This window comes from Podarcis liolepis (genome assembly GCF_965112155.1).
Source record: "Podarcis liolepis genome assembly, chromosome: 12".
NCBI lineage: Eukaryota > Metazoa > Chordata > Lepidosauria > Squamata > Lacertidae > Podarcis > Podarcis liolepis.
In genome coordinates, this window is record NC_139563.1 from 17,885,018 (window position 1) to 17,901,408 (window position 16,391).

General features: G+C 42.4%; 1 protein-coding gene across 13 annotated transcripts in view; it reads right to left on the minus strand.

Moving 5' to 3' along the window:
* Positions 1-3,442: 3,442 nt before the first annotated feature.
* Positions 3,443-16,391, minus strand: part of CREM (cAMP responsive element modulator) — a 31,729-nt gene continuing 18,780 nt past the window's right edge. For 5 of the 13 annotated variants that reach the window (XM_083467161.1, XM_083467163.1, XM_083467155.1 and 2 more), the window contains 2 exons: positions 8,610-8,766; positions 3,443-5,718 (listed from right to left, as the gene is read on the minus strand). In XM_083467161.1, coding sequence (XP_083323287.1) covers positions 5,574-5,718; positions 8,610-8,766 — 302 coding nt within the window. In that variant the 3' untranslated portion in view covers positions 3,443-5,573. Of the gene's footprint in view, positions 5,719-8,609; positions 8,767-11,973; positions 12,174-12,306; positions 12,462-12,784; positions 12,967-16,391 lie in introns of those variants that run through there. The other 8 variants (XM_083467162.1, XM_083467160.1, XM_083467167.1 and 5 more) reach the window with 7 other exon arrangements.

Below are 16,391 nucleotides of genomic sequence, written 5' to 3' on the forward strand. Positions count from 1 at the left end.
GTATTTATAATAAACACCCCTGCTGTTATATAGCCTGATGGCTGTTGCTGTAATCCCAGGTATCTCATCCCCCCCCCCAATAAAGCACATTGGGTGTGGGTAAGGGAGTCCTAGCCCTTCTGGCCACAGAGAAATCCTTAAACAGGCCACGGCAAAACACTTCAGTTGATGTCCACATTTGCCTCTCCCTGTTTCAGTACATAATGCAGTTGCAGCCAATAAGTTAACATGTATTAAATCGTGTGAAAACAAGTTAAAAACCCAGCACTGGAAATGCAGTGAGCACATAGTAAACAGAAGTATGAACACTGTCGAAGTCGAGATTCTGTAAAAACTTAAACTAAACTATGCTGAAGCTCTCCTCCCAGGCACATGAAGAGGAACACATGAGCCAAACATTTGCCTCAAGGTAGTTTTTGTTGAGAATTTCCATTCCAGCTTAAGGAGCAGACACAGGATTGTTATGTGTCACATGTCTGTTTACATTCCAGCACAGTATGCTGGGAACTTCCGTTTGTGTATAGCTTTTGCTTTTCTCTGTCTCTCTGAGGAGAAGAAAGGGAGACGACATGTTTTCTTTGTCCTGATTTATGTTTAAAAAATCTTTAGCTATTAGTATGTTTCTACAAACCTCATGCCTGTTCTGTTTGCACAGTATGCTCTGCTAATATAGCGTGCTCAGGCTTTTGAAGCCTGGGTCGCTGATTTACATGGCATCAGAGATCGGGGGATTGTGATGGCTGGAAGGGCATGATCCAGCTGAGGGCTAGCCAGCTAGCATCTCAATCCCCGAAGGATGCCGACAAAAGTTTTGTCCACATATCACTAAACCATGGTTTAGCATTACATGCTGACACAGTTGCTGAGAACAGACGCTGAGAGTGTACTCTTGCTTTCATGCTCAGTTTGTGGGCTTCCCAGAGGTAGGTGCCTGTGAAAACAAGGTTCTGGTCCAGATGGACCTTTCTAACTAACCCAGCTGGGTTCTTAGGTTTTTATGTATGCAGTACTAACTAGCAAAGGCAATGATGTAGAACTGGCCTTTATCGAGTGACCCAAATCACACTGACCCAACTTTATTTATGTTTGTGGGATTGATTTAAGATCCCAGCCACACAGAATCCTTAAATATCATGAAATTCTCTGGCCTGAAAACTTAATCTTACTTTGAGTAATCCACAGCATTTTGACTACATAAAAGTCACTATGGTTACTAATGCCACTGGGCTGGAGGAGACTCTTTGAGAGTCCCATGGACTGCAAGAAGATCAAAGCTCTCCATTCTTAAGGAAATCAGCCCTGAGTGCTCACTGGAAGGTCAGATCCTGAAGCTGAGGTTCCAATACTTTGGCCACCTCATGAGAAGAGAAGACTCCCTGGAAAAGATCCTGATGCTGGGAAAGATGGAGGGCACAAGGAGAAGGGGATGACAGAGGATAAGATGGTTGGACAGTGTTCTCGAAGCTACCAGCATGAGTTTGACCAAACTGCGGGAGGCAGTGGAAGACAGGAGTGCCTGGCGTGCTCTGGTCCATGGGGTCACGAAGAGTCAGACACGACTAAACGACCAAACAACAACAATGCCACTGGGACATTCAGAAGTACAAAATTATAACATGTGCACTATCTACTCTTCCAAAGTTAGTAGAACACCTCTCCCACGTCATACACTTCTCTCCCCAACTCAGGCTGGTTTTTAACAAGTGTCACGAATACATCTGCCAATGCTTCTTGATCCAGCATCATAAACCTGCCCATATTTCAGAAGGTGAGCCACCGCAAACTTTTAAACAACAGATCACAGAGAAATTACAAGCCCTCAAACTGCAATGAACCGCATGCCAAAACAACATCTTGGCTGGAAAAACAAAGATGTAAGAATGACATCAATATCCAAACCATCATTGTGTTGGGCTACCCACATCAAACACAATCAGCAGTCATTAAAAGGGCAGGAAAAGCCTCAGTGGGTAACAGCATTTCCTTTCCCTTGTTGTTGCCACCGATTTTAAAGAGACTTCAAGATGCAGTTAATGTGATTTAGAGCCCTCTCTGTTAAATCTACATGAGTCATATTTCCTAGTGCCAGCAGCTGTGTTAGTCATCGGTGACCAAAGATGTGTGATGTGCAATGGCAAGAACATCTTGGGAATGAATAGGAAACACCCAGGATCGAAACCCTATACACTAGGAGCTGCAATCCTGCTACAACAGAATGCTGATGAGGACAGACCCGGCAGCTTCAGAACCAGAATCAAGCAGTCACCTATACAGGATACACCTACTTCCTCTCACTGGCAAAATCAAATTACACGTAGCATTTAGAACATTAGACTGAAATCAGATGGCTTTGGATAAGTTACCAACTCGCAGCTGGTGATGTTTCTTGGTAAAATAAAACCAGGAAAAAAGGAGTTATGACTTACCTCACAGGATCATTGGGATGCTGGAGGAGGTTAAAGAACAGAGCACATATGGGGACAAACATTTCTATAAAAATGAAGAACTGGAATCCTCCTTGCATGTGCTTTTACTAAAATGTAAGACGTCTGACCTCTAGGAGCACCTGTTAGTAAAACTGTAGGTAAAAATAGTGTGGAAACAGACAAAATCCTTTATTATTTACTATGACTATCTTTATCAATCTCACTGAGACTATAACAAAAGCTACTGACCAATTCTATAAGCTTTTGCAAGAATTACGTACTCATTAGACCTTTAGTACCCTATTTCTAAGCAAGTATTTTGTTCTTCTCTAAAAACATTGTGTGCTTTATTTTATTGAAGGTTAACTGCCACATCCCTTGCCTGTTGTTTTGTCTGGCTAGAGCTGTGAACTTGAAATGATAAGGCATTCCTTCCAATAAACCTCTAGAACAACTACATGTACCAACAATTTGCTGCTGGCCAGTTAACTCCAAGGATTGCGCGGTTGGTTAGAGCATGGTGCTGATAATGCCAAGGTTGCAGGTTCAATCCCATATGGGGAAATTGCATTTTCCTACATTGCAGGGGATTGGACTAGATGATCCTCAGGGTCCCTTCCAGTTCTACAGTTCTGGGATTCTATGGCACATAAAACATTTGTCAACTCCTTCTGCTTTGGCGCATCCGGTAGTAACCTGTTTGCAAAAGACAGGAGTTCCAGGGTCTCCTTGCAAGTTTCCATTGACTAGGCCTGGACACACTGCAATTTCTCAGCTTCAAGTTTACCATTTGTAAAGTGGAAGCAACAAGCACCTACCTCACCGTGACATATTCATTGCACTTCACATATGTTTTAAAAGAACTGAAACACTGGTATTTTTTGCCAAATGCGATGAGCTGAAGATTTGAGAAGTGCTCCAGATATTTATTTTCCACTGTCTTCTGAAAAGCAAATGGCAGCCAACTAGAGGAATTTCTTCTAGCAGATCCATCATCAAATCGGTAGAATTGGTACTCGTTGTTTACTGCTTTTATTTCATTTTTTAAAAACAGAAGAATAAACTGCAATTCATTTTAATTACAGCACATATCCACAGTTCATCATCTAAGAAGGTGCTTGGAATGAATCTGTTCTAGCATTCTTTTTCAAAATATTTGTTTGCAAAGTCTTTTGTGATTTTACTCTATCCGGTTTAACTGCGGGCATTAAAAAAGGCCCAAGGATGCTATCACAGGGAAAGGAAGCACGGCTATGTTCACGCAAAAGGAAATCCCCCCCCCCGGCTCCTGTTTGTGACAGCAATTGTGACTGCATACACATCTCATGTTTAAAGCATATCTTGATAAACTGTAGTTTACCCCTCATAGAATTACAACCCCCAGCACCCTCAACAAGTCACAGTTCTCAAGATTCTGTTTTGGGGGGGTGGGGAGGAAATGTGCTTTAAATGTGTGGCGTGTACACAGTTCCTGAAGAGTTGCTGGATGTCCCTACGTGCTTTCTCTTTTCAGAGCTCCAGATCAGCAGGAAACACTGCTTCAGCTAAGCAGGGGTGGGAATGTAGGCCAGGAGGAAACACAAGAGAGACTGGCGTCACACAACTGCAAAGCAATATAGCCAAATGAATATAGCACGGAGGATGGCGGTGGACAGAAACACTTTGCACTTCTATTGATTAGATGGACAAGAAATAAATCACCTTCAGCAAATGTGGTTTACATCCACAGCACATTTCAAACAGTAAAAATCACCTCCTACTTGGGGTCTTTAATAAGATTTTGACAGGCAACAGCCACTGAGTAGAGCTGACTAACCATGGTTGTGCACGTTGTGTGAAATACCCTTTAAAAAAGATTGCTTAGCCTGGAAGATGATGACAAGGGAATCATTGGTATGACACAGACCTTTAAAAATACCAGCGCCAGTATTATTTACAAGTAGCCTTTGTGCAAACAGTGGGTCCAAGCATGAGCAAATTTTAAATCCCTGCATTACAATTCTGGTGGTGGCTTATGAAATATAAGACACACCGTAAATATATGTCTGCTAAAATTACTTCATAACGTGCAGCATAAATTTAAAAATTTCTTAGCTGGGCCAGATGTTCAAATAAACACCAAACACTACAAAGTTTAACCAACATGGTTCTATTTAAAAACTAGTTTCAACCATGGCACTCAGTGACAGCAATACAATACTTTCTTCACAAAGTGATGAATATAAAAATATGCCATAAATTCATTTGTAAACTAGTATTCTAATACATGTATGTCATTACAACATACCTTTATATATATATATTTATATATATAACTCCTTCCTGAGATACTTAGGGTGGTTTTCATTTTATTGTGCTGGATGCATTATCTTTGATCACTTTAAAATACTGGTGCAAGTGGGAACAACCAAAATTATACATTTAAAGTAATTAATGCAAAGATTGGGCAGAGGAACAGCTCTTACACATGTTGCATTTTGAAAAGATGGAACAGACACTGCCTTAACCATTTGACTCTTTCTGGATCAGAAAGACACCTGAAGTTTCAATTAAGAATCTACAAAAATGCAGCGTTTCAGGAATGTTAGAGGCTGGAGTAGAAGACAAATGATACAAAGGAAAAGTCATAATTCTTGTTGACTAGACATTGCCTGCAGAAGCATCTGTACATGCTGTAGCCAGTTCACAGTTTCAATATTGATACTAGTCTGTCTTGGAAGAGCAAATGTCTTTTAAGGTTTCTAGCTCTTCTATAAGTTTCTTGTTTTGAACTTCTAACATCGCAACACGACTCTCCAGACATTTCACATATTCTTTCTTCCGCCGTCGACATTCTTTTGCAGCCTCCCTGAAAAAAGCAGAAGTAAAAAGGGCAAACAAAAACGCTTTTTGGCATGCTACTGGAGTGGCGGGAGCAGGGAGGGGGCAGGGAAACGCAGTGATGATGGTCACTATAATATGGACACCGTTATGCTTTCCAAAATTTAGAACAACTCTTCAAAAACACCTAGGGACAACTGGGATTGCAAGGGCAACACACTGTCCCTTCCTCAAGGGCCACATGGCAATCTGTAGAATTGCTTCATCTCATGCCTTGATTAGCATTTTTAGCAAAAAAAAAAAAAAAGGTCCATTGCCCATTGCCAGTTACTCTGCTTTATGGCAATAAAGATCTTTGAGGGCCTTGAGTTCCTCAATGAGAGTCTTGTTTTGGTTCTCAAGCACAGCCACGCGATTTTCAAGACATTTGACATACTCCTTCTTCTTCCTGCGACACTCACGAGCAGCTTCCCTGGAACCAACACAAGGCAAATGACTATAGGAAAAGGCACAGCACAATGACAACCTGGATTAAAAAAAAAAGAACCTCCAGCACCAGAAAAGCTGAAATCAGCAAGTGCCAAATTGGTAAACTGTACAACAATCACACCACCAATTCTACAGACAATGCAGAGCAGCGGGATAAGCTTGGTGATAAACACAGGAACAGCGTCAACGTAGCATATTCAGTGTGAGAAAATTGCAACACAGATGGATGGACAGCGTTCTATTCAGATGTTAACAAAGCACCGCTCGCTACATCAAAACTCACATTAGAACAAAAAGCACAGGACTGACAAACATCCCACCTCATCTGTTTCCATAATTCGCCATATTCACATGCATAAACAGGGGGCTGAAGCGTCAAAGCCTACGTCTGCCAAAATGTTATCAACTAAACTGTCTGCAAAGATCAATGTCATGCTTTCTCTTCAGTCTGAAGTCTAGATACCAGACTGAAATTTTGACCCTCAAAATCCTGTTTTGGGCAAAAGGTCAAATCAGTTATAAAGGCATTAAAAGGAACCTGAATGGGTTTGCACTTCGGATCTTAAGTTTTAAAATAACTATTATAGCTTATCTCTTAAGAGTGTCCAAAGCACTGTGTGATATGCTGCATCTTAGCTCTACCCGCAACTCACTGTACTGAAAGAGCATGGCTTGCCTGACTCCCTAGTAAGTTCATGGCTGAGCAGACCAACTGGAGGTGTACTAGCTACAGTTCCAATTATAAGCCACTTTACTATACCAGCTATGGCTAAATGACAGGAACAGCATTTAAACAAACGTGTTGTGCTCTTTACAAAAGGAAGGGAAAGTCCATCCCTTCCATCGATGGTGTATACAATAAGATCCAGCTCTTCTTTAGGTAAATATGGGAACCTTCTATCTTGGATTTGCTGTTATGGGCACATTTTTTCATACTCTTTTGGGAACTCGGTTAACAATCTGAAGCGTCTTCTCTCCTCCTCTGAAACTCAAAACAGCTTAACTGAAGCATGTTTGAAAGTCACCTATGTGAACAGCTCTGAGAACATTTTTGTTGTTGTTGAAAAGCAATATATAAATATTGTAAATAAGCCCAAACAAGCAACAGTGAGAAGCTTTCAGCCATGCCACCAGCGCCTCAGTTTCTGTTAACTCACCTAAAAGCTAGGGAGATTTTATGGGGTGGGATCCACCCTCTTTTTTGTAGGGTTCACAAACAAAAGGCACTTCTGCTTGCACGAGGGGGTGGGCAAGATTTCCTCCTAGAAACATCTGCACACTCAAGCTGGGATCCTACTAGCTACCATATTTATTTATACAGAAAGAAAGTACACCTTAAGAAAAACTGGTGCGTGTTGCACATGTGTTACTGATGGCAGACACAAGGCTAAACCTGGTAAGAGAATGAAAGAGAAAAAGAGAGCACAAACATCTGGAATCTAAGGCATGAATTTTTATGGATGAGCAATTTAAGACAAAGGGCATGAGAAAAAGCAATACCATGGATGCAGTGAGCAATGGCAGGGTTAGTTACAACTGAGACGACTTTTTCCTACAAAGCGCATGCCAACAGCAGACATTAATATCAGAGGTCATGCACTGACACCAAAAACAAGACACACAAATAGCACAAATAAGCTGACCACCACCACAAAAGGGGGGAGGGGAGACATCCAAATTGCAAATTACAGCAAATTTGTTTTGCTGTAACAGACACGAAATCAGTTGTTGGGAAGTTAACAGAATGCCCCTCAAATTAAGCAAAACACTTCCACCCTTCCTTTATAGAAGCAGAGGCTACATTGAAATTGCCTGCCTCAAATTCATATCCCAAACACTGGCAATAAGAGAAATGCATAAATATAACCTCTCACCACATCTACACCATATATAGTTGTATAATATATGAAAAGACTGAATATAGCATTTCATAAGCTATAGATCTTGAGGGGGAGAACTCTACAAAACATCCAATAATATGCATTGCCAAAAGCCACCAGTGTGTGCCACCTCCGAGGGAGGTCCAGAGGGTGACAAAGACAGAACGGGCCTTCTCTGTCGTAGCCCCTTGTTTATGGAATGCTCTCCCCGTGTTCATACAATTCTGTTATTTTATATTTTACTTGGTTGTAAATCGCTTCAGGACTTCTTCAGCGGGGAGCAATGCATAAATTCAATAACCTAACCTCACTTTAACCTCCTATCTCCCCCTCAGGAACTATAAAGTAAAAGGTAATCTAAGTTTTCCATGATCTCATAAGGAACTTCAGGAGGTTTGTTGCCATTTATATCCCCATAGCAAGTGAAGAAATTGTGTTTCTTCTCTATTTGGATAGTTGGCAGGTTGGTGAACTTAGAAACCTGCACAGACTAGGCTGACTCTTGTCCCAAACAGCCACAGCCTGTTTCAAATCCGCTACCACATGAAGTGGTGGAAGTTTGGCTGTTCGGCCTTTGGAGAACAGTTGTTCTAAAGCAGCTTTTTTGAACTTGGGGTCCTCCAAATTTATTGGACCACAACTCTCACGATCCCCAGCCAGCGTGGCCATGCTTGCTAGAGCTGATGGGAGTTGTAGGCCAAACATCTGGGGAGGCACCAGATTGAGGAATCCTGCTTTAAAAGCCACAAAGATTCAGTAATGCAACTGTATAGTAGTCAACGGCACTTTAAGTGCCAGGGCAAAGGTCATCAGCAGTCAAGAGAGAAGGCACTGCACTCTTCTCCCCAGTAAATTACGTGGAAAAACCCACTGGCCAATTTTATCTTTGGGAAAATGTTCCTTAGCAACTATACTGATTTACCACCCCCATCTTTCCTGTCATCGGCTCTTGAAAGTAAAATCAACTCATTGCTTTTTCTTGAAATAGCAATACCTATTTTTCATGAGCCTTAGCTCTCTTTTACGCGTTGCTTCTTCTGCGAGCTGCTGTGGGCTATGCAATGTTCCTGGGGATGCTGCCATGACTACCCCTTGAGGTAAGGCTGTGGTTGGAGTTCGGATCTGGTAAGTTGGCATGTCACCTGTAGCAGCTGCAACAAAAGAAAAAAATGACACAAAAGAAATGTCACACAGTTCCATGATCTAAAACGTTGGTTAGCATGTTGGTTTCGAATACCAGGAAGAACTTAATTCACATTCTGTGACCAGTTCCTTAGATTTGAGGAGGTTCTCCCATTGTCCCACCACTGCGGTGTCACAGATAGGGCCTTCTCAGTTGTTGGCGCCCCAGTTACGGAATGCCTTTCCCCAGGCACCAAAAGTTTTGACATTTCAGCACCTGGCTAAGATCTGCTTTTTTGCCCAAGCAGCTTGGGGATATTAGTCTGCTGCTGAAGTTCATTTTGGTAGTTTTAACATGGTATTTTTACCTGATCTTTATTTACTTAATATGGATGTGGTGGTTGTGTTATTTTAAAGTTATACAATCCACCCTGAGATCTGTGGATGATGGGCAGCCTAAAAATATTCAAATAGATGAATTAAATAAGATCCAGACGAGAATGTTCTCCATCTATTCAAGTGCAAACAGAACAAAAAGTGCATTGTTTACTGTAGAGAAAACCAGCAACACAGAAATGTTCAAAGGTCTAAAAAGCACTACAAACATGTTTTCTTATAAAACAAAAAGAATCAAAAACTAAGATGCCCAGGAAAATAAAAAGGTGGGATGGACAATACCACAATGTAGATGTGAGGTGAGCTTTTCTGAAGAAGGCATCGTACAGCTGGGAAGCCACAACAGTGGTACCTCTGGATACGAACAGGATCTGTTCTGGAGCCCCGTTCACATCCAGAAGCAAACGTAACTAGCGACGGCACATCTGCACACATCGCTTTTCACCACTTCTGCGCATGCACATGACGTCATTTTGAGCGCCTGTGCATGCGTGAACGACAAAACCCAGAAGTAACGCGCTCAGTTACTTCCGGGTTGCCGCAGAGCACAACTCGAACATGCTCAACATGAAGCTTATTCAACCCGAGGTATGACTGTATTGAAAAAGCCCTCTCCTTAGCAGCTACGAGACATTTCTCCATCTCTGTGACAAAGTGTTGGGACTTTATACTATACTCTACATAGGGCTTAACACACTATAGATGTGACTTAATTTATAAGCAATAGCAAAAATTGCTTTAAACCACTCTGGTATTTTTTTATGAATAGTGGTATATAAATATTTCTATAAATATAAATAAATAAAAACAATCGTAAGAGAAACCATAGAATCATAGAATTGTAGAGTTGGAAGGGACCACAAGTGTTATCTAGTTCAACTCCCTGCAACTGAAGAAATATTTTGTTCAACATGGGTCTCGAACCCACCATCCTAAGATTAAGAGTCTCATGCTCTACCAACTAAGTTAGCTAATTAATGGGCAACCAAGTTCCTCAAGCCCTGGCAGGCCACTATATATAGCTGTAGGAGGCCATTTTCAGCCTGGTGGGTCACATATTTGGCAGGCCTATTTTGAGACGTACCAGCAATCAGTAACTCCAGAAAACACAGGGATTTTGTAACAGAATTTTAACAGGGCCTTCATCACCCCACATGTAGGAAGCAAGAGCCTCAGGTCAGCCTAGGTCTGTCCAGACAGATGGATGCTCTCTTGATCTCTCAAAGCCAATGATCACAGAAAGTGGGATGGGCTGCCAAACTGGCAGATTTTGCTTGGGCTCTACCTCACTTTTGCTAAACGTAGTTAATAGCTAAATGCAAGTAAATATCAAAAAGCACATTTTCGTCCTCTGTCCTTTAACAGAACAAATGTCAATGCAGCCAGACAAATTCTGCAATTATTATCTATTGAATCTGTTGTCATGGTGACCACTACCAAGCAATGTCCAATATTGTTCTTTGTAAAATATGGGGAAGTAGGAGCAGAAAGCAGTAGGATAGATAAAAGAGATAATATTCCAATGAATGTCTTACCCTGCTAGTCCTTCTTCAGGGAAGTTCAGGGACATAAAGACTGAACATTTAGATGTGCTGTCCATAGCTGTCAACTTTTCCCTTTTCTTGTGAGGAATCCTATTTGGAATAAGGGAATTTCCCTTAAAAAAAGGGAAACATTGACAGCTATGGTGCTGTCTCTTCCTATGGTCATAAGAAAAGCGTTTTGGGGAGCAGGAATCTCATTCACCCTATTGTTTTTTTGCTCCTACTTCCATTTCTGGGGGGGGGGGTGTCCCACCCCCCCACACCATATTATGAAGTTTTGACACTGCTGACCATCAACATTTTAAATTCCTGTGTGATAAAAGTGGCTTTAAAACAGCACGCAAAAATGCAGAAGTAAACAGATGCTATTCTGGTTTTATGTGAGCTGCTTTGAGGGTGTTGTTGTTGTTTTTCCAGTCAAGCAGTGTATACATTTTATGAAATAAATAAAAAAAATTCCCAAAAATGTATACACTGTTCAACTTTTGCCAAGTTTCAGTTTGAGAAAAGCACAACAGTCACTGTGTCATTGTTCCCCTTTACCCTTATTGCAACCTGGAACCTATTTTGTACATTGCATGGAGTCATTTAATCAAGCTTTGCTTACAGAACTCCACCTCAAGACTGAAACAAACTGGAGAACTCTGGTTTTGTCCATTATGCCAAACTTGCTATCCCCCCATGCTCCCCCATACACACCCCTTTTTGTAATTTTAACATCCAGAAAAAATACTGAGAACTCCAAAGCTTCTCCATTACTCTGAGACATTTTACTTGGCCCTAATTCTCTTTTTTTACTCAACTGTGTCTTCTGGATTTTTGCCCCCCCCCCCCCCAGGTATCAATATAGCTATCTGCAATGTTTATAGCTGTTACTGTTTTTTTGCTATATAAATTGAAATAGGGAAGGGGGGTGAATCCAGGTTTCATTCAGTAACTAAACCATAATTCATAAAATAACCATCCTATGTACCTGCAAAACTGTACCTGCAAGGAATGATCAGTCCACTCCTGATTCCCACCACAAATATATATATATATATATTTAAAATTGCCATTCAGTGCTGGCAAGCAGAACCAGGCATGCTACATATAACAGAAATCTGAGTTTCACCCACATTCCCCTCCACACACGGCTAGCAACCTTTACCACAAGGATTATAAACTTCACTCGAGTCTGCTGCACTGCTCCTGGTCCTTTTGCTCGTGTGAGCCTGAGGTCTTTTATTACTATTATTTAAAGAAAATATCCCGTTGGATCAGCAAACAAACAAAAGACACACAAGCCAGGCTTACTTAGCTCCAGAGACAGCATGCAGGCTACTGAATTAACGCTGTAACAAACATGCCAGCAGCGGCGGCAGCACTGGTTGAAGCAGAAAGGAACTGACTAAATCACAGCATGACTCGCAGCTGACGTCAATGTGTTTGTTGTTTGTGGAGTTTAACTTTTCCAGCCCCGCTGAAACGCGATTCCAGGAAATCTATCTGACGTCAGCCTGCTGAACTCTGCTGTGGAACAGGCAGTTTTTCGAGTGGAGGAGGCGCAAAATAACTAAATCATCAAGCCCAAAGCATTGCTGGAGCACCCACGCGGGCCACTCAGATTTCATTTCTGCTCTTTATTACCTGTCAGAGATGGAAGACCGATTACATGGCTGAAGTGAGCACAGTCCACACAACTACACGCTGGCTGCCGGAAGCTGAAGAAGCAATCTTTCATATACTTCCAAGCTGTTTAATCATTCGAAAAAAGCACCAGGGGAGACAAGTTCCTTGTTCTCACTGCTTAAATAAAAGGATTGCTTCAAAGCTCACGTTAGCAAGGAAAAACAGCACAAAAACTGAAAGAGCACCCATCGGTCTAACTAACTAAAATGCTGCATCAGCTAAAGAAATGTTAATGACAGCTTCCAGGAGTCTATAAAAAAAATGTGCTTGGTAACTAAGTGCTCTAGACCAGCAACCCTGTCGGTGGGTGTTCTAGCAAACAATTCCCCCTGCTTGCAATCTGGCTGCCTAAATCCCACAGATTCTATGGGATTTCAGCAGTCCAGCTGTGACCAGGACTACAGCCCCAATTTCCCCTTTTGAAAAAGAAGCTTACAGAATTGCCTACCGGTTTCGTCTCTGGTTACAGCCATAGCCAGCGTCTGCTCAAAGGCTTCTCCTCTGCCACCAGAAGAACATGAAATGTTCCAAACAAGCAAGCATGTGCAGGATTACAAGCTCCAGCACTGACATCATAATGACCTCACTAGCCTACCCCGTCATTAATGTGCTTTCTCACTGGAGCAGCTCGTTGAAACAGGAGCCCAGGGAAAACCTTTGCTAACAAACAATCACTTCAGACTTTTTATATAGCCTAGCTTCGCTCTCCCCGCAATACAAAGGCAGGCACAGATCCAGGGAGCCGGCTATAAATCAGGCTCCACAGACGCATCTGCAGCAAGGGCAGATGTTATTTCGGTGCCAACGCTTTTCAAAATAAAGGTTCTGAAAACTGTACTTTAAACAATAATGCAATTCAGTATCTGTATGAATTAAAAGTTGGCAAGCCAGGGTAGAACTGTTTCGTACCATGTTGACTTTTGTGGCATACTAGACAGTCAAGACACGGTAAGAGGAGCCCTCCTGCTTCATGATGGTGACAACTTAACATTTACTAAAACACCTACATTTCTCCAAGCACTATACATATATTAAAAGATGAAACAGCCCCTGCTCAGAGTCTAATAGACGTGATACAAAAGGGGAAAAGAAAGGGGAGGGAAGAGGAAAGGAAGCTTCTTCACTAGCTAGTGGAAAGAGTCAGGTTGGTCTCCTTTTTGTCCTAATTTTCTACCTGGGAGGCAGGGGAAGCAGCCTCCCAGTTGGTCCTAAGTCACCTGGCTAGTGACAGAGGCTAGAGTGTGCCTCCTTTCAGCTCTGCAAAACCAGGTAACAGAGCAAAGGTCGTCAAGTTCAGCATCCTGTTCCTCACACTGACTAGCCAGATATCCCACAATCAAGACATAAAGGCAATATCCTCTGTGGACTGCTGTTTCCCTGCAACAGACACTCAGAGGCACAGTACCTCTGACCCTCGGGGCAGTATGTTCTTACCTTTATCCTCACTTCTAAGTAAGCAAGAATATAAACCCACCTGAATAACTTTTCCATTGTTATTTATCTACTTTTCATGCACTGCTACCCTGCCTTTCAAGGCATGTTGCCCTCGGCAATTATCCCTTGGCATACTTGCACTTGATAAAAATTGCACAGCTCTTGGGAACTACTAAGAGACAAAAAAGATGGTGTTGATTTTCCCCAAACCCATCAGTTCACACTAACCTCTCATAAATATTTTCCTGCAGATCTTGTGGCTGATAGGAATTTCTTCTTGTCTCCAACAGCCATGTAGTGAGCCTCTACCATTTCTGTACATAGACTCTTTCCAGCATCAAGGCCAACAACTATTATAGGGACTCCATTGCAGAATGTTACGGGGCAATAACCACTTGTATTCAAACTACTTGGACTAAGAGGCTCTCATATGCAATTTTTGGAACCAGAGTTCCATTCAGCCTCTGGTGTGATGACAATGGAGTGCAATCACAGGAGTCACCAAATGTATATGGTTGTTGCTATAAAAAGCCATGCACATTTTGGTCCTCAGCATGGAATAGAAGCAGTGACAAAGGAACAGAAGTGCTTTAGTTCAGGGTGGGCAGAAGATAGATTGGGATCTACAGGTAAATCTCTGGGTGATTTTCAGTGGATCAGCAGGAGCTTTAGACCAGTGTTTCCCAACCACTGTTCCGCGGCACACTAGTGTGCCGCGAGATGTTGCCTGGTGTGCCGTGGGAAAAATTAAAAAATTTGAAAGATTATTATTATTTTTTAAAGTCAAATTTTCGATTGGGGCGCCATCACTAGATGACCCCTGGGGTTCCCTCCCTCCCTCCCGCTCTGCGCCTCCCTCCTCCTCCTCCTCCGGGGAGGCACCCAGGGATTGTCCTGGCCAGGTGGGGTGATTTGAACCCTGCTCTCTGCCCGGTCTTCATCCTCATTTAGCCCCCACATGTGCATGACTGTGCATGACTGAGGTTTCCCCCCCTCGTCTTGGCTATGGTGTGAGTCTGTGCTGTTAATTAATGGGGTTCTGCCTTCGGAGAAGATGAGCCAGCCCTCAAGGAGGTGATTATGTAATTTGCTAGCAATTCATGTCCCTCCCGGCGTGACGCTGCGCGCTGACGTCACGGGGCTGTAATGATGGTGTGCCTCGAGATTTTTTTCATGAAACAAGTGTGCCTTTGCCCAAAAAAGGTTGGGAAACACTGCTTTAGACTCCCAGAGGTTTAGCACTAGCAACAACTAGAAGGCTCTGTCACACACAATTAGCTTGCTGAAATGAAGAAAGCTTGTGGGGAAAGCAGGAATGGATTTGTGTGAGAAAGCACTCCAACATCAGTGAGAACAAATGCATTGGCTGAACAGCAATTCTAAGTGTGCAGAAGTCTCCCTGTGCCATCATTCTGATCTGGCTCTAGGTGGTAGATCTGGAGGTTATAGAAAAAATCAAATTAGTTCCATTGAGCCTGAAGTCTGTCCACCCCTGGCTTAGTTTCCACGTCACTGAAGAGGCAACACAAGAGTGCAAAAAGAAAGTACTCTAGTGCTGAAGTTAATGTAAGAAGTGCCTTTGCTTTGTTGTGTAAATGTCCACCCAGGTGTATTTTCAGAAACCCTCTGTTATGTACTGAGTTGAATAGGATCCAAAATGCAGCAGTCTGATTGGTCCGAGAACAATAAGATTCGGAATGCAGCAGTCTGATTGGTCCTAGAACAAAGCAGCAGTATGATTGGTCCGCAGGAGCCACCCAATCCAGCTCTAGGTGGAAGTAAATCCACAACCTGATTGGCCTACAGGAAAATCTCGGAATTAGCCAATCATGTGCAGCCCATTGTGTAAATAATGTATATAAAGCAGATATTTGGGGGGAACTTCCATTCCTCCTCACCACTATGAGCTGAATAAAGAGCATGATATCCACTTTCGACTCCGAATATATTTCACCCTCATATCCTCTCTCTCAACCTCCTTCCTATTTTGCTCAACAGGCCTGGTTTACTCTGTGCACAAGAGAAGTTAACAATCTCTTTTCATTATTGTAGCAGCTTTCCAGGCAGTGTTCACAAAGTGGCTGCTTATCATGGTTTATTGCAAACATGATTTATTGTCTGATGGCTCCTACTTCACTCCTCCTCTCCTGGTGGGATAAACAAACCAGGACGTCATAATTAAGCTCAGCTTTCCATGAGGTCTGGACCTCAGATCATTGTTTCTTCCTTCCTACTAAGCCAGTATTGCTAACCAGACTAAAACTGTTGGTTTAGGAGTACTGGCTAGTTGGGGAGCAAGCCACAATCCTGGGTTTGGATGTTACAGGAAGTCAGTCATAATTGTTGGCTTCCTGGTTTGTTTATCCTGCTCACATCAGGGAAGGAGAGAAGTGGGTGTAATTTGACAGTGTTCAACAGCACACTTCCCTTTCCTAGCAAACCATAATAACCCAGCAACACTGGTTTATTTTGACATGTCAATTGAGGTAGCTGTAGTCCTAGCCATTTCCTTTGGGGAAACTGGTAACTAAATGAGATTAGAATTAAATGAGATTACCACTTTTGAACACAACTTTTACCTGGCACCTTCGTTATATAGCTTTAGGCAC